This window comes from Ciconia boyciana, chromosome 7 (genome assembly GCF_034638445.1).
Source record: "Ciconia boyciana chromosome 7, ASM3463844v1, whole genome shotgun sequence".
Classification (NCBI taxonomy): Eukaryota; Metazoa; Chordata; class Aves; order Ciconiiformes; family Ciconiidae; genus Ciconia; species Ciconia boyciana.
The window spans coordinates 39454566-39472575 of record NC_132940.1 but is presented as its reverse complement, the minus strand read 5'-3'; the positions used below and the strand labels follow the sequence as shown (position 1 = coordinate 39472575).

The 18010-nt window shown below is 50.6% G+C and overlaps 1 protein-coding gene across 2 annotated transcripts in view; it reads left to right on the top strand.

The window, feature by feature from the left end:
* The first annotated feature begins 6768 nt into the window (after positions 1-6768).
* The window catches only part of EPHB1 (EPH receptor B1), a 76413-nt gene continuing 65171 nt past the window's right edge, over positions 6769-18010 (top strand). For both annotated transcript variants that reach the window (XM_072867867.1, XM_072867866.1), the window contains exon 1: positions 6769-7000. In XM_072867867.1, coding sequence (XP_072723968.1) covers positions 6943-7000 — 58 coding nt within the window. In that variant the 5' untranslated portion in view covers positions 6769-6942. The remainder of the gene's footprint in view (positions 7001-18010) is intronic.

Below are 18010 nucleotides of genomic sequence, written 5' to 3'. Positions count from 1 at the left end.
CATGGGCCCACCCAAGGGCTGGGGCTGGCAGCTACTGCTAAGGCTTGAGGATCTAGGGGTATGCTGAGACTGTAGGAGTGGGGACAGACCTTCCCAGTAACCTGTGCTCAGGTGCAGAGCTTTTCTCAAGAAGCACCGCAAATGCTGCTGTCTGTGGGATGGAACTGCTGAGCTGCAGTTCCCAGGGCTTGTGCCCCTGAGGAGGGATGTGCAATCTGGAAAGGGGTCTGGGATGAACCTGGTGACATATATGGGAGAAATGCCTGCAGAGAGGCAGCATATGTGTTCAGACTTCATTAGGACAATTTCCTCTGTAATTAAAAAACTGCCTTGCTGCTCCAGTACCCCTTCCCGGTGAAGAGCATCACCTTCCCAGGCTGGGCTGTGGTCATCTCAAGTGCAAAGCTGGCAGAGAGGCAGGGGGCATAGGAAGCCACTCAGGTGGAGATTATCCTTTTGCCCACAATGAAGCAATCTGGTTGCAAGTGATGGTTTTACATGATCTGTTATAGCACATGCTTGTTAATTTTCAGAATTACTCCTGAATAAGTTTCAAGTTTTGGCTGAAAGATCAGAGCAGGCTTAGCTTTCTTTTTATCCAAACTCAGATTTTTCTATTGGTTTTCTGTAACCAAATCCCAGTATTTGTAAATGGAAACAATTTGGTTTCCTTGTTGGCTTTTTAAAAATGGAAATATAGGTAACTGTTAAAAGCTTTCTTTGCAGACTTTGATCAAAAGTCTTTGCAGGTTTTGATCAAAAAGTTGTGATTTTGGTCAAAAAAGCTGTTGTCTGTTTCCCCTTCCCCCACCTGTATTTCCCTCTCTGCTCTCCTACCCACTTCCACTTAGACACAAAAAATTTCCACAGGCTCAATCAGCATCGAAGAATCAGTTATTTAAAGGGGAGAAGACTATTGTGATGTTTGACTGCCTGTTTTGGATTCTGTGAAGGAATTTCATCCCCTCCTGGTTGTTGCGTCTCTGGCATCCCTCCCAGATCCAAATTCTCTGGAGGACGGAGGCAGAACTATCTCTGAGCTTTGCAGCTGCCAGATGTTAACCGATGAAACGGCAGCCTTGCTGCTTCCTTCTTTACTCTGGGTAAACCTCTGCCTGCCTGCCCTGTTTGAAATGCAAAACTTCCTCAAATCCCCTCTTGCAGGGTTCTTGACGTCTCTTGCCAATCAAGCCTGGCAGAGACTCACTTCATTGCTTTTCCAGCTACTTGCCTTAAGAATTTAACTCAAATGTGGCTGTGTGAAGCACCTGGGCATTGAGACCTGTGGTGTGGAGGGATGGGAGCTGAGAACTGTGCAGTTATCACATCCCTTGAAGATAAGTGTCCTTTCCTGCCTGTCAGAGTAACAAGACAAAGTCTTCCTCCCCTCCTTGTTCCTGGCACAAAGCAGAGCTAGGGATGTGCAGGTCACTAGCACGGTTATGATCATGTAGACCCTAGCTGCCCAAGCAGGAGGTTGTGCGTGGCAGGAGCCAGGATGCAGCATCTCATGGTCTTGGCAGCTGGTCCCCCAGGAGGGGCTGCAGGAAGGGCAGCCTGAATGTTGTCAAGTGACCCTGTGGTGCCCATCATCCCTGTTTGAAGGGGTCCACAAGTGCTGCTGGGGCAGTTTGAATGCATACCTGGGATATACAAAGGGTTAGCTTTGTAAAGACTTTGTTGAGATGCAGGTTTCTCTTGCAAGCAGTCAAATGATCAAGGCAAAACTCGCCGGGTGAGGCTTAGTGTCTATGCAGTCAGGTTAGGGGGTTGCAGTAGGTCCTTCTGGCCTTCACACGCACCCATCTGTGAGATCGATGATAAATACAGCAGGCAAGCTACAGTGCCTGCAGTGACATTCACTTGCTTGTATATGTGTCTAGCAAGTGAGTTTGTAGGTTTGAATATTCCTGGTCTTGTTCCCTTTATCCTGGGAAAAACTTGTGTTATTTTGCCCTGCTGAAGGCAGCAGTACCAGGCGCTGCGTGAGTGCTCATGTGTTATGCTCTGTGCAAGGGTGCAGGACACATGCTCTTGCCCTTGAGTGCAATCATCCATGTAATTACCCTGTGAGTGATACGAAAGGGGGAAAAAAAAATTGTATTACCCTTATGATAGTGTTCATGGGACCATTGATCAAGGTGACAATTGGAAATTCATTGCAATGTAGTAGGAAAAATGGGAACTTTCCTGTGCATGAGATGGGAAGCCGATCCAAACCAGCCATCACAGCCAGCTTTTTGCTCTCTAATGGGTGATTTCAGTAGAAAAAACCTCTGAACAGGACCCTGAAGCAGCAGATATGGAGTAGGCTGGACTGTTCTCTCTCCTCCCTGCTGCTTTAGATAGACTTGCACCCTAAAAACTTTACATCTCTTTGCTTCCAGAAGTAGAACCACAGCTCAGACGGCAACAAGCCAAATGCAGTGATAAAATGAAACTCCTGTGGCAGGTTTCCCTCCCCACTTTTTTTAAAGCTTCCAAAGATAAATTGCATTTTGCTTCAAGATAATGAAATTTCCTGGGAGGGGAGACATATTTTCTGAGCTTTTGCATTGGGAACATGAGAAGAGTTTTTATTTTAAATCTCTATTTAAAGTGTTTGTCTGTCTATATTTTGCTTTCTTCACTGTGAATGCTCTGACTTCACAGAGCCAGTGGAGACCCTGAGACAGAGTGTTTCTGTCACTTATTATAGCTTGCCTTGGCATAAAATTTAATCTTCAGATTTTTTTTGTCCTAAAGAAATGAAAGTTGAAGCCAGATTAGAAACAGATAAAAAGAAATCATTCATCCTCAGACAAGGGAGTTTTTGTTTTTCTCTTTTGCATTTGCCTTTGCTAATCCTCTGCCTTCAAAGGGAACAAAGAGATCCTTCCACCTGGAAAGACTGGAAAAAAAGGAAAAACGCAGAGCAAGTAGCATGCCTGATAGCAAGAAGCATGCGGAGCAAGTATGCCGGAGTAGTGTTGTCCTGCAGCTGGCATGTCTACTGGGACTTGCAATTGTCCTGAAAAAACCAGTTAAAGGGAAAACCTGGGAAGCAGAAATTGCAGCATCTATGAAATCAAAGTGAATTTTTTTGCTCCTAAGAGGAGAACTCACTGATCTTTACCTTGTCCTGCAGAGAAAGGTTGTCGTCCTGTCCATCGCTAGAGGAGCAGGTACCTTCCCTGGCTCTGTAGCTGGTGGCAGTGTAGAGTGGAGAAAGCTGTGGGTCCATTGTGTTATATGATGCCTGGTGTTGCACAGAGCCTGTCTTAATGCTGCTCTCATCTTTTGTTCAATCATGTGTAGTGATTAATATGTTCTCAGGTGCTGAGAGGCTCAAGGCACTTGGCACTTGACTGTCTCTTATTTCAGTACTTAATAAACAGAATATTCGACAAGAAGAACTTGCAATCTATCTTTTGCTACTGTGCAGGGAGTTACTCTGAGTCCTGGCTCTGACTGCATCTCTCTTTTGCCCAGGGAATTAATAGACTCTTCCATAGCCTAGCTCGCTCTGTTCTCACTCCGGTTGCCAAATTAACCTTCATCTCACCTTCTTTTTCTTCACATCTTGCTTCAATTTAGTCCTCAAATTGTTCACATGACAAAGGAGTCGTCCTTCCCACAGCCTCTACTTCTGTTCTGATAACAGACCTGAATTTTCTGTGAATGCCTGAAGAGGAGAATAACTTCTCTCCCTCCCTCCTTCTAGTTTCCTTATGGTATTTTAAGTCCAGAAGTCTCCCTGAGGTTATTTCTCCTGGGAGTACAGTAAGCAGTTTGGACTGCACTGTGCCAAGCAACTGAGTTGTGCCCTGAATACACTGAGCATTTACTGGTGCTAATTAATGTTATTACATCATATTACATTTACTTGCAGGAGGGGGTTTGACTGTGCAGGCGGTGCTGCAGGGGCTGGATGCTGCTTACCAGCATCGCCCATGCTTACCTGTCTCACCTGGCTTGCATGCTGTGGCATGCTAGACAAGTCTGAAATGCTGGAAAATTAAAGGAATCTGCTTTTCTTATCAGGGAGAGGATTTACCAGCTCCTCAGGCTTTGACTTCTAGGAGGATGCTGCAAGTGCATGCTTTTTCTCTGCAATCAATGCATGGGCAAGCTGCTGGAAGCAGCCTGCACTGCCCTGTCAGGATTAGGGATGCGAGAGCACTGCTGAGGACAGCTTCTGTGCTGTGTGGCAATCTTCCTGCCCTCCCTGCAGGCCTGGCCTCAGCTTGGAAAATAAACTGGGAGCATCACAGCTGCTTTAGAGCCTGTGCTTATTCTGGCTAGGGGAGGCTCCTGTGTCCCCTGCCAGCTCCTCTGCTCCACGAGGCTGACACAGGGGAAGGTTTGTTTGACCCTTATGCTGCTCTGAGCTGTTCCTATGTTAGTGAGTGTCTTGCTGGGGACCTCCTGCCACCAAGGGCACCTTCCCAGTGAGCCCCCTAGTCTGAGCTGGGCAGTAGCTCTGGTGCAGGACAGGAGCCTTAGTCACCCGCTGTGTGATGCACCTAATGTTGCAGGAGGTGTCAGGCTCTCAGGGCTCAGGCTTGCTGCTTTGCACCTCAAAGGATCTGGTGTGACCCCCCTCCAGAGCTCCCCATGCAGCATGGTACCCACCACCACACGGACAAGGATGCCTCGTTGGGATTCATCTTTGTGCTTCAGCTGGTCCCTTTGCAGCTGGTGCACTATGGTGGAGGAGGACAGGGACAGTCACAGGCTGTGACACCTGGTCCAGGGGTGGGGACCAGGTGATGGATAGAGTGCTGTGGGAGAGGATTCCCACCAACAGCTGACTCAGGGGGAAATGGAGCAAAATGTGCCAAAAAAAAGGGGCCAGATTCAATGTCCTTTGAGCTTCCTCCAAAGGGATGATGGTGGGCACAGCTCTGGGGTGGCCAGTGGCCATGATCCCACTGGGTGAGCAAGAAAGAGTGGCCCTGTGGCACAATGCTGCTGCTTTCCTGTGCCTGCCCTCCAGACGGCAATGCTTCCTCCAGGAGAAGTGAAACTTTGGTGTTCAGAGACTTGGAGCAAGGCTGACAGAATAGAAAGCTTTTTGAACAAACACAGCTGGCTTTTACCCAGCACAGCCAACTCTTTGGCCAGCTGAAAAGAAATCAGAAGAATATTGATGTATTATTTTTTTCCCCATACAAAAATTGTCAGGCTTTTTTTGGTCAAATGTTAGTTTCTGAATGCAAGTTTTTCTGTTGATAACAATTATTTGTGGAAAAAAACCCAACCAACCAAGGCAGTTCTCTGGATAACTCACAGGCTCAGCTCTTTGCCTCTTGTATTTTCAAATGATTAACATTTTTTTGCTTTGCACATCATGAATATTCTATACTTGAGCTGTTACTGAGTTGTGCTAGATCAGATAAATAACATGGTGTTGCTTTTGTGGCAGACTGGATAAAGATGCAAATAATACTGACATTTACTTCACAGTTTTCTTTCTGTGATCCTCTGAGTGAGTAAACTGGATTGCTGAGATATTCATGGGAAGGAAATGAAGAAGGGTTGTCAAGATGAAAGCAAATTTCCTTAAAACTTAGCCAGAATGTTCTTGGCAATTTTTTCTGTTATTTGCTCAGCTGAATAGGAGCTGCTTGAAATACATTTTGCACAACCACAAAAGAAAACTCTTGTTCCCGTGGCACCCCTGAATATTTTTTTGTGCTCTCTTTCACTGAAAAGCTGATGACTTTCCAGTGCCCAGTACCTCTGTAGGGTTGCTGGTCCCACTGCGGTAGCAGACACGAGCCCTGGCTGCAGGCAGGCGCCCGTGATCTGAACAAGCCCTTGCTGCCTTCCCTGCTCTCACCTTTTGCTCTCTCCTGCATGTGCTGGGATGCATGAAGCCAGCAGGAGGGATGGACAGGGTCAGCTTTGCACCATGCGAAGCGGCTGCCTGGCTGGGGAGAGTAGCTAAGGGGGACGCTGAGCCCTGGGAAGGGCAACCAGAGCTGGATTGGTGCAGTGCATGGGATGAGGGGAACAGGGCGAGTCTCTTTCTTGGAGGGCTCCTTTCCAGCAGCTGCGGGTGTAAATTGCTCCTGGCTGTGCAGGGGTGACATCCCATGCTGCCAAAGGCTCGTGAGCACGAGGACGTCGCCCTGGGTATGGGTGGCCTCGGGGGCAGGAGCCTTGGGCTAGCGGTGACAGGGGTGCTGGCAGGGGGATGCCGAGGGCTGGGGACCCTGGTGTCTCCCGAGCAAGGGAGGGCAGGCTGCTGCTCCCGGGTGCCCATCTTGCTTCGGGCCCCGGAGCGATGCCCTGCGAACGGTGAGGGTGCCGGGAGAAGGCAAGAGGCTGAGGAGACCACTGCATTGACTTGTGTGGCCGCTGTGTTCTGAGCCTGAAGTGGGAGCAGCCAGGTTTTGGGGGGCCAGGGGGCCCGCCTCAGTGTGGGGCTGCCTGTTTGCTCTAGCTTCCTTTTGGGGGCAAAAGAAGGGAATTGGACTGCGGCGGCCTGAGCCAGCCGGCCCCCCTCGCCCCCTCCCCGGGACCCGCGGTGCGGGCTCAGGGTCCGCCCCGTCGGGGGTCCCGCTGAGGGGAAAGGTGGGGGGAGGCGGCGGCGGCGGGCCGCCAGGGGGCGCGGGCCGCCAGGGGGCGCCGTCCCCCTTCGGACGGCAGCGCGCGGCGGGGGCGGGGCGGAGGCGGGGCGCGTTGCGGGGATTGGCGGGGCGGGGGCGGGGGCGGGGCCGGGCGGCGGCGGGGGCCGGCGGCGGCGTGGTCGCGCGCCCCACTCGCGCCGGCGATGTGACCCGGGCGGCGCGGGGAGGCGGCGCGGTCCCGTCCCGTCCCGTCCCGCGGCCCCGGCCCGGCCCGGTCCGCCGTGCCCCGTCCCGTCCCGCGGACGCACCCCCATGCCCGCTCACGGCCGCCCGCCGGCAGCGGCTGACGCCTGCGGAGCAGCGACGCGCGGGGCCCGGGGAGGCGATGGCTGCGGATCTGGTGGTGCTGCTCTGCCTAGCCGCCGCCGCGGCCGCCGTGGAAGGTGAGGCGGGACCGGGACGGGGGAGGGAGGTGGGATGCTGAGCCGCGAGTCCCTGCGCCCGCCGCGGCACGCGTGGGCTAGGAGCGCCACCCGCGGTGTTTGTAACCGGGGACCAGCCGGAGAAGCGGCTCCCCCGCCGTGCAGCCTACCGGGCGCTGCAAACCGGCATGGGGCTGGCTCCCGGCACGGCGCCCGTCCGCTTCAGGGGGCGCGGAGCACGCCCGCAGGCCGTGGGTAGCCTCGGGAAGGGGTAGGGGGTTTTCCAGCTCTCGGTGACGGCTTCGGGAAACCCGTCCGGATTTGCGTGGGACGGGCGGCTCCTCTGGATCCTCTACCCGGCAGAGCCCTGCCCGGGGTTGCGGTGGGGGACACCTCCAGGGTCCCCTCTGGATCCCCTCCCCGGCAGGGCTCTGCTCGGGGTCGCGGTGTGGGACACCTGCAGGGGCCGTGGCTGTGTGGAGGACTGTCTTTGGCCATCCTCCTCCTCCCGTGCCTCCCGACACCAGTGGGAGCTTTGCAGAAGAAGGGGATGGATGCAGCTGGAGGTGTGGGCAGGGGGTTTCCTTCCCTTGGGATGGACTGGGCCAGGAGATGCTCGGCCATTGGTGGAGCAATGGGGCAGATATGTGGCCATCCCTTCAGCAAGTTTAGTGCTGCTGGGCTAAAGTCTTTCCCACATCACCCTCCTGGTCATGCAACTTGCTGTACATCGGGACAGTGTCTGCAGCTGAGACCCAGCCTCTGGGCGGTGGGCCTGGCAGGACCACCAGGTCACCCCAGGCTCGTGCAGGTGATGCATTGTTGCTCTGTGGCCAGCATGGCTTTCCGAAGTATTGCTTATATTATTATTTTTTTTCCTTTATTTTGCCACTGCCTCCTTTTTTCCCAGGTACAACGTGGGTGAAAGGGCTTGTGGCAGGGGTTGCCCAGCGCTTGAGTGGTGGCTGTGAGCAGGGGATGTGGTGCGGCCCCTCTCCTGTTGGCAGCAAGAAGCGCGTGGTTGCAGAGAGATGATGCATGGTGTCTTGTGGGCGAACTGAGCTGCTGGCTGGTGTGGAGCTTGGCCCCTCGCTGGGGGGATTTAGCTGATGTGAGCACATTTGCGGCTGAACTGGAAGCTGCCAGAGCTGGCTGGAGACCAGTGGCTCGTCTCTGGACAGCACGGAGCCGGTTCAGGAGCCGAAACGCTGCTGTGATGGTTTCCGATGGGGTGGGAGTGGTGTTGGCCATGGTTGCCCTCTGCTCGCAAGCATGCCTGCCGGATTGTGGCGGGCAGGCCCACTTGCTGCGGCATCTGCTTTCCACTGGCTTTTGGCTGACCCAGGTGTTTGTTTGCTTTTCTTATTTGTCCGGCTTCCTCCCTCATTGCATCTCCGTAGAAATACCTTGAGATGGAAATGCTGATGGCTTGCCTAAGCGTGATGCACACAGGTGTGTGTTTGCTCAGTCGCAAAGCCGCACGTGAAAATGCAAGACCTGTTAGCAGCACTTTGCTGGCTGGCATTTGCAGCGTCAGCTGCTTGAGGCAGTGCCGAAATCGTGGCTGGCTGGAAGACCTCGGCTTGGTCCCTATCTGAGAGCACTCCTGGGTGTCATGTCTGTGTGTCACGCAGGGTCTTCTCCAGCTTGGCCTGAGCCACCCCTGGGAGCACATGCCAGGCTAGCAGAGCCAGCATCCCTGCCTGGGACCAAACCTGTTGAAGACTGGTGCTATTTCTACTCTGCTGAGGAGGTTACTTGGATAGTAAAGTAGTATCCTGGGAGAGATCTGAGATTTAAGGGAAAATTTTGGATGGGGAATTTCTGAGGCAGAGCTATTTAATCTGATTTGGAGTTAAGGCGACAGTGTCCTGGTGTGGTCATATAAAGAAAACACCTTTTTATGGAGCTTATTTAAATCTTATGGAGCCCCCTGGTGCAGGGGTTGAATTTGTTAGATTAAAACATGGATTTATCTAACCAAGCTGAAGCATCTCCTAGAGACTGACCTACCCTGGGGTCCAGATTTCCCCCTGGAGTGGCCACGAGACCAGTTTTGCCAGCAGTCCTCTCTGGCAGCAAGGCAAAGCTGCGGCTGGAGCCTGGCTCTGCCACGGGCTGCAGAAGCAGCTGAGAGAGGGATGGCTCCCTGCATCCCAAATAAGCAATCGAGACAAAAAGTCTGTTTTCCAGGATGATGGGGGGGAGACATCTGGGGGTCTGGACCCAGTTGGAGGGGGAGGAGGATGCAGCCAGGGTCAAACATCTCTCTTTATCCTCCATAAAACCTTGCTAACTCATTGCTTGTGGCACATGAACCTGGAGATAGTAGAGTCGCTTATCTGAGTTTTGTTATGGTTACTTGATTTTTACCAAATCCTGTGGTTTAGCTGACTGTTTTTTGCTGGATAACTGGATGTTTATAGTCATATAATTTTTTTTTTTGTGGCTTGTGAAGAGGAAGCGGGATGCGAGAAGATGACAGGAACAAATACTCCGACTCTCTCACACCCTGCAATCACTCGGGAGCCACTCGCGTGCTCTCTCTCGTGTTAGCTGAACCAAATATAATCACATTTAGCATATAGAGAGGGTGGTAATGGGCTGATGTTATACGTTTTAACTCTGGAGCTGTTAGAGTTTGAGGTGTCGGTAGGTCAGATGGGGCTGATGTCCATTTTGGTGCAGTTCCTCCACATACACTATTTAATCTGCCTACCTGCTTACCCATCCATCATCTCCCTGCCTTGCGCCTGCTCTTTTAAAAATGAGGTTTTTCTCTCTGTCTCCTGTATTGCTGCTTGCAGCATCACGATAAGCAAAGCATGGGGAGGGAGGTGGAAAGCCCTGCTTGGTGCTTGCGGATCTGGCTTAGTTTTGCTTCCCGTGCTTATCTGCTTGCTTGCCTGCCTGGCCTTTGGAAATGCAGCCTGGGAGAGGACCAGGGATGGGGGTTTGGTTCGAGAGCGACGTCCCTGGCTCCTGCTCCTTGTGTGCCGCCCGCCCCGGGCGCCCTCTCTCCTCCTGTTTTGGCTTGGGATGCACACATCTGTTGCAGGCATCCTTTGGGCTTCCTCTGCTTCCACCAGGCGCCGGAGCGGTGCCTGCGCCGAGCAGGCTGAGAGCTGGCGGCCACCCTGCCACCCTTCCCAGCACCGCCACCACCACCATCACCACGTGGGCTTCCACCTTTGGCCCAGCTGTTTCACCTGAAGCAGAGCAGTTTTCAAGGAGAAGCTAGAAATAAGTCTTCAAGAGAGAATTTTCAAGTGCTAGTATCCTACCATCCCTTTTACTTTTACTTTTACTTTTTTTGTACAAACTATCTGGGGAAAAGAAAAGCCCTAAGGGGAAAAACCTTATTCTTGGCATGATGAGTAAGCCCAGATTTTTGTCAGCCTGAAGGGAAAGCATTTTGTCAAGTCATGGAAAAGGGGCCTGAGACTGCAGATGCCTGTGTTGCTTTTTTTTTGACTAATTGCTGGTATCACTGACTCATTATGCCTTGCCTTAGACTTCCTCCTCCCTTCCCATTTCCCTCGTGCTTCGGGCTCGGAGATGGAGGTGAAGGAAAGGCAAAGTCTCCAAAGGTCCTGCTGTCCCAAAGCTGTAGGTGACCTCGGTGGCTCATGCCATGCAGTGTGGCAAAGTGCTGGAAAACCTGAAGAGGGGGATTTTTGTCCCTGGAACGTGCAAATGCAGCTCAAGTCCTGGTGGAGATGGCTGTCCCTGAATCATTGGCAGTCCCGCTTGAACCCCTCTTGCGGGCGACTTCACCTGCATCTTAATTTCGCGTTGGTCTCCGTTCTTAAGGTGAAGGTCTTGATTTATTTTTCGCCTTAATTAAAGCTTTGAATTTCAGTTTCCCTGAACATAGCGCAGCTGAAAGTTGAATAACTTACAGTGCTCTGGCGGCACAGCTCTGGAAGCCTATTAGAGATGAAAACGAGCACTGGCAATGATGGAGGGATCAGAAAAGCAGCGCTGAAAATGGAAAACCTGCCTGTTGGGCTGTTGTTATTAGTATTTATTTGATGCTGAAGATGGTCTTGGAGCAGTTAATGCAAATAAGGGCCCTGAAGGAGCTGTGTGAAAGGCAGGCATGAAGAAGGTGGGGTCTGTAATAAATATATTTATTTTTTTGCTCTTTCTGCTCACCATCTCTGTATGTAAATTGGGTTGCCACCCTGTGCTCCTATGTGCTTAGTAGCCCTGTCTGCTGCGGTGTGAGCTGCTGGGGGGTTTGCAAGGTGGCTTCTTGCCCATCCTGGGTGCAGCTCCTGACACAACAGGACAGAGCAAAAACCTTCCACTGGCCTTAAAAATCAGGAGACAATATTGATGTTTCGTGATGAAGTAGCCCAAATGTGTTTGGTTCTGGATTCTGGCCGCAGTGCTGAATAATAAATGTTTCTAGCAGAGATGGGTCCTGCAAGCTAAAGAAATACCCAGATTTGGTGAAAAAGAGAAAATAGTACCTTAGGCAATGAGTAACTCGATGCTAATCAGGTCAGCAAAGTCTTGGAGATGCTGGTCCCTGGTGCAGCAGGAGTGCTGTGGGATGAGTCTGATGGAAGAGATGCTCGGAGCAAGGCTGAGGCTTGCGGAGTGCTGTTCTTGTAATGCCTGTGGTGTGTGCTGCACCGCTCCGTCTGAGATCCAGCTAGCTGGAGGAGGCTTTTTTTACCTCTTCCAGCTGTGGGGTGCGAGCTCATCGTACCCTGGCGTGGAAATGGTTTCATGCAGGACACCCAAACTTGTATGATATTCCCTGAAGGGTGCTGCAGCGCTCCATTCCCTCTAAACAGACACAGTTGGTATAAGCAGTCGTTTAACAGCACAGTGAGGCTGAGTAAATAGTTGGGGTTGGGGGAGGGAATGTTTTCCCCAAATATTCATTAGAATTTGAAAGTGCATTTCAATTTGACCTTGTTCTCTTTCTGCAAACATTTGAGCTATCAAGCGTTGCACGCATGAATACTTGTGCAAGGCAAATGTTAAGCTTGGATATTTGCTGGTAGCAATTTGGAAAGGCATAGCCTTGGTTGTAATGTTAGGAAGCCGGAGTGTGTGTCGCTTACGGAGGTCGCTGGAGCTGGTGTGATGGAAGTGGTGCAGATAACCTGTGCAGTGGGAATTGAAGTCCACTGGTGACTGAGAGCACCTTGCAAAGTGGTGCTGGGTGGCGGGGATGGCAAATGAACATGAATCCAGAAGACATTCAGATGCATCGTGGTCCACCTGTAAATGCAGGGTGCTTCCGCTGGCTAAGCTCCTGGCATCCCTCCCTGCTTCCCCTCTCGGCAGAGGCTGGTGCTGGAGCAGAAATGTGCAGAAAGGGACAGAGCGATGGCAGAGCAGTGTCAGGAGAGAGCTGGGACCATGGATGGCCCCAGGACACTGAGCTGGTTATTGCACAGTCCAGCTTTTAGGGGCTAAAAATACAGTCTTTCCAAAAGCGAGTGGCTTTCATGAGAGGCTGCTTGGGAGTGTGCAGGGGAGGGAGCTACCATGGGGCTGATGCAGACACCAACCAGTAGCAGGTAGAGGCAACACAGCCCTTTCCTTGGGGACAACGAGAGCAAACTCTGGCCCAAATCAGCTCTACGGCTTTCCAGATAAGTGGCAGATGTGGATGGGCTCCGACCTGCACTGTAAATGGTCACTCCCAGCCACAGCTGATTTTTTGGGTTGGTGGTTGTTTTTTTTTTTTTTGTCACCATCTGTTTTCCACAAAGTCACATCATGAGAAATGGTGAGAAAAACGGGACGTGTGTTTGTAGGAGCTAAAGGATCTGTGCTTTATTTATTTATTTCTCATAACTTTTGAATTATTAAAGCACGTTCAGCAGAGATTAACTTTCCCTGCTCAATATTTATTATTGTTTCATTTCCCTGGAAGTTGGAGCTATGAGAGCTTTGATAAATGGACTGAAAGGTTCTGTAGTTTCTCTATAGCTAATCTAAATATCCCTGTATCCTTTGCTGAAAAGCTAATTTGTAATTTCCTATGGTAATGCTGCTTAGTGAATTATAATGATACACCGGGGTCTGCTTTTCCTCCTGGTTCTCTGCTGGGGGAATAATGCTACCATCGGAAAATGGTGTGAAACCTGGAAACTGGCCATTAGTCCCCTAAATTTTTGGTCTAATAACAAAAATCCAGAAAGCGTGTGGACCATATGGTCTGTTTTCTCACGTCTGGGCTGGAAAGCATCCATCTCCCCTGAGTTGGGTTTCTGCAGGAGGGATGGGAGCGGTGGCCGGAGCTGAGCCAGAGGTGGCACTGTGTGTCGATGCCACAACCCGTCCGCCCGTGTGGGTTTGCATCTGCAACCAGAGCCCGATGATGTACAAAATCCCTGCTTCTGGAAACCTCTCCCACCACCCCAATTATAAACAAGTGTTATCAGTCTTTTGAATAATTGAAGAGGCTTTCTGTTGAATATTTAATTACAATAATATTTCGTTAGTGGGGGTTGTTGGTGTCCTTTTGTGCAATTGAGAATTGCTGCAAGAAAACAACCTGTTAAAAGAAAATGTTGTTGTCTGATTTTTCTTTTTTTTTTTTTTTAAGCTAATCAGTTACTCAATTGAAATTGGTTAATTAGCTCAGCTCCATTAAGACTCTTTGGCATTTAAACTTGATGTTTCTAAATAATTATAGTTTTGCCTGCTAAGCCCACAACCCAGGGTGACCCAATTACTATTAAAGCATACGTGCTTTGGTCTGGCTTTAATAAGTTCCTGCTGGGAGCCCTGCGGTGAAAAATCACAGAGGCAACAGTTCAAAGGGGAAGGGGCTCTGCGCCGAGCCCCGGCCGAGCAAGACAACTTTCCTTCAGCCTCACTTCTTCCAAGCTAAACCTGGCAGTCGGGATGTTCCCAGGGGGAGGAGAGGAGCCCCAGAGCAGCTGGTCCCTGCAGCCCCCAGAGCATCCTCGTGGCCAGCATCTCTGTGCCATCCACTTTCAGGGCAGGTGGAAGGCGGTGGCAAGTGGTCGCCTGGAAGGGGAGAGGCCTGGGAGTGGTTTTAGATAATGATTGTAATAATTTGCTTGTTTTCTCTTCTAAGTTGTACCTCTTAATAAGCAGGTGCAGTCCTTTCAAGGTCTTGGCAGATGGGGGGGGAGAAAAAAATGCAGTATTAAGTTTATCTTGGGGTTTTTTACAGTATTAAGTTGGGGGGGGGGTTTGTTTGTGTTTTTTTTTTTTTTTTTTTTTTAAATTTGGAAATAGCCATGCCAAATAACTAGGGATAAGTAACACCTCAGTTATGTGCTGATTAGTGTAGTGAGAAAAACGTTTAATATCTGGGGAGGCATCCAGTCAGTGTTACTGGTGTTTGAAGCTGATTAAGCTTTAATTTGTTATGCAGCAAATAAAAGTGTTGTCTGGGAATAAGTAAGAGGCTATGGAAATCCTTGCTGTTTCCTCCCATCCCAGATGGGGGCTTCGTCATGACTTTAAAGGATTATTTAATGATATTTTCTACTGAAAAGTCCTTCTTGCATCCTGCCCACCTTTCTGATGCACCAGTACCCTGTGTGCTCCATCCCAGCAGCAACTGGGCACCAAGTTTTGGATTATTCAAACCCAACTAGCATCTTCCATGTATTGCTTTGAACATGGCTGGGTTTTGCTGTCTTTGCCTGGTGATTTTTTTTTTTTTTTTTTTTTTTTTTTTGAGGGAAAGGGCAGCTCAGCCCACTGCCCCAGTGTTTGGCAGCATTGGGTGCTCTCTGCTCCTGGCTCTGCCAGGGAGCCTTTCCATTCCTGCAAAGCCCAAGACCTGTTGCATGTCCATGTCTTTGCATCCCTTTTTCTATTTTCTTTCTGTTTGTAGGGCAGAGCGTGGGGACACCTTTTTTTGCCTGGCCCTGTATGCCAGTCCCGGAGCAGGGCAGGTCGCTTTCCTGTTGCCTTCCGGGCTCGACTCCGGATGGAGGGGTGCTTCTCCTTGAGCCCCAAAACCTGGGAAAACAGGGCTACAGTGTCTGCTTTTGAGTACAAGATCAATCCCCCCCGTGCCTGCTCCCTGCTGTGGGGTACTGCGGGTGAGCTGGCAAGCAACACCCAAAATGCACTTGTGTGTCAGAGTGGGAGGGACCCCGGGCTGGTGTTGGTCCCCTTTCTCCTGGTGCTAAAACCTACACCATGGGTGGAGAGATGGAGCAGGGAATGGCAACGATTGAAGTTTTATGGAGGTTTTTTTATTTATTTTTTTTGCAATCAGAGGCTGGGGATGGGCCTTTGATTACTAGAGGCCTCTACTTGCTTCAGCCGCTTCCTTAGCTGCAGGGTCAGAGCTGACTCATTATCATCCTTGCTAGGGTCCTGTTGATATGAGGATAATTGCTTTTTGCTCAAAAGACATTAAATCACCACAGAAGAGGCAAAGGGGTGTGAATTACATCTTCCCCTGGAAAACCAGGAACCCAGCAGAAGAGTTGAAAAGGAAACGCCATCCTTGGGAGGCAGGAGGAGAATGGGGCTGGCTGAGGGGGGCTGCTCCAGTCCCGCTGGGCAGCCCCCTGCTCTCTGGCTGGGGGGAGATGGGAAGGGGGCAGCCTGAGGTACTGGGGACAAGCTGGGGTGGCCCTTAGATATAGTTGGGGGCTGGCTTTGGTAGGTGGCTGGGCACTTTAAATTTTTTTTTTTTTCACCTAACACCTGTAGCTTCATGTTTCCAGATGCCCATGGACATGGATATGGACACATAGGGACAGAGCAGGAGCGGGATGCTTTCAGAGTGCTCCGAGAGGTATCAGCTCTGCTTTTCATTTGAAACAAATGTGTTTGAAAAGAACAAAATTTGGCTTTTCAAGATCACTGGTGTATTGTCAGAAGTGCTTCTTACAGTATTTTTGACTCGTTCAGGACCTTTGGCTCACGTAGCGTACCCGCAGTGCCAGTGAGGTTGTTCCATAGGTGGTGTTTGCCTGCGGTACGTAGCAGCACGGAGATGCCCTCACCATGTGGCTGCTCCATCCCTGCACTTCTGCCGTAGTTATTTTTAAAGCAGTGATGTTGGGTCTCTGCATCCTTTATCAAGTGCTGGAAATCACGGGCACGACCTGGCTGCAAGTGAGCCCGAGATGCACAGAGCTGCTCCCCAGCCCGTGGGGTTTGGCTGAAGCTGTCCAGAAGCTTCACACAAGCGGGTGAACCCCATGGAGATGCATGGCCTCTGCTGTCCGTGCTTTGCCCCTTGAGATGAAATTGCTGGTGAGGATCTAAGTCGTTTGAGCCTGTCAGGCTCTCGACAGAGGCACTGTGAGGTCACATATAACGATGTTATTGGGACCAGATACGAAGCTGTAAAGCAGTAATTTCTGGTTTAATAAAATATAGGAGGATCAGCTCTATGCCGCGTTTCCTGGGGAGGGACATGTGGCTCCTTGAGCCATGTGCATCACACCAGGTAACCTTACTCTTGCTCAGTGAAATGGAGAAAAGCATCAGCTGTGCAGGAATTAAAGGCACCAGTGCCTTTTTTCTTTGGACCCATCTTGGGTAGGGCCCTCCCAAGTTCTGGCCATCAGCTGGTGATGCCCCCGCCGAGCCATGGATGCCAAAGCCAACCTTGCGGAGGAGAGGAGGTGGATGCAGGCTGGTGGGAGCTGTAAGGTTGCAAGCTAGTTGTGTTCAGTATCTGTCTAAAAATTGGCTTTTATTATCCCTCCTTGCGCCGTGCATGGGTTATTACTGAAATGGCTGGCACCACTGCGCACATGCAGGAGTCTGCTGCGCTGAAAGGCTTGCTCAAAAGCCTGCCAAAGGCTATAAAAAGACGCTCATTAGCTTCAATGGGCTTTGGCTGAGGCCGGAGAGAATGGGCTGCTTTGAGGAGGATGCTTAGAGTACCCTTCAGGTCTGCCTTTGTGTGCTGGCACTGGACTTTGCTCACCGGGGCTGACTGGGGATGGGGAAACCCCTACTTTTGCACGGTCTGGTCCTTAACTTGTGAGAAGATGGTCTGGCTGCCTCCAACGAGTGGGACCCACTCAGCAGCATCACCGGGGCTCCCTGCCGAGGGGGCTTGGGGAGTGATGGGTGGGTACATACCTTATCCTGTGCCCCGATAACCCCTGTGTTTTCTCACCCCATGCCAGGCACGGACCCCACTGGGCTGGTGTGCGACTCAGTCGCTCCCAAACGTGATCTCTTGAGTCACCATCCCAGCAGATTTTTGGAGGTGGTTTGCGGCAAGGCACGTTTTTATTTCTTTAAAGCTCTGTGACGTTCAGGGGAAACTGGGATGTCTTTGAAACGTTTAAAGTATTCCTAATAGGTTACCTTGAAAGCTTTCTTCAGTCTTGAATGAATCAAAGTGCAAATGTTTATAATGCAACACCCACACAGGCTGGGAGAGGAATTTTATTAAGGCAGGAGAGTCAGAAAACAATAATAATAAAACATGTTTTATGAAGTTGGCGAGAAACTTACAAACTAGGTGAAGTTTTACAGCATATGAATTTGATACAAGTTGTAAATTTGAATTCCCAGGCTGGTCCTCAGGTCTTGCTCTTTATTACCTGAAATAACATTCTCCACTGTTAATAGCTGGCTGCGGCAGAGCGAACACGGTTTTATCTTTCTAAATGATCTGCCGTGCGAGTCTCATAATCAAACTTTCACCTATCCTGAAGACTTCAGCCTTTTCCTTGAGCAACACAGTGGCTGTTGCTAATTAGCAAATAGCTGCTATTTGCTTTGCTGTGGCAGGGGGGACCTTGGAAATCCTTGCATACATCTCTTGGTCTGGATTATTTAGATTTTTCTCCAACAGAAACCATTTTACTGTCTGATAAGGTAATAAGTTTCGTCTTTGTTAAATCTTCAGCAAAAAGGGACTGAAAGATGCTCCCAATAAACCAATGCGCTGCACTAATAACCCGCTGCATTTTCCTGCTTGTGGCACTGCTGGTAGGGACGTGGGCGCTAGCTGGGGCATTGTTGCAAGGTGACCAATGGCCTTTCAAAGTGTCTGGGGCTTTGTTGCCATTTTCCCAGCAAGGAGGTTTCCTT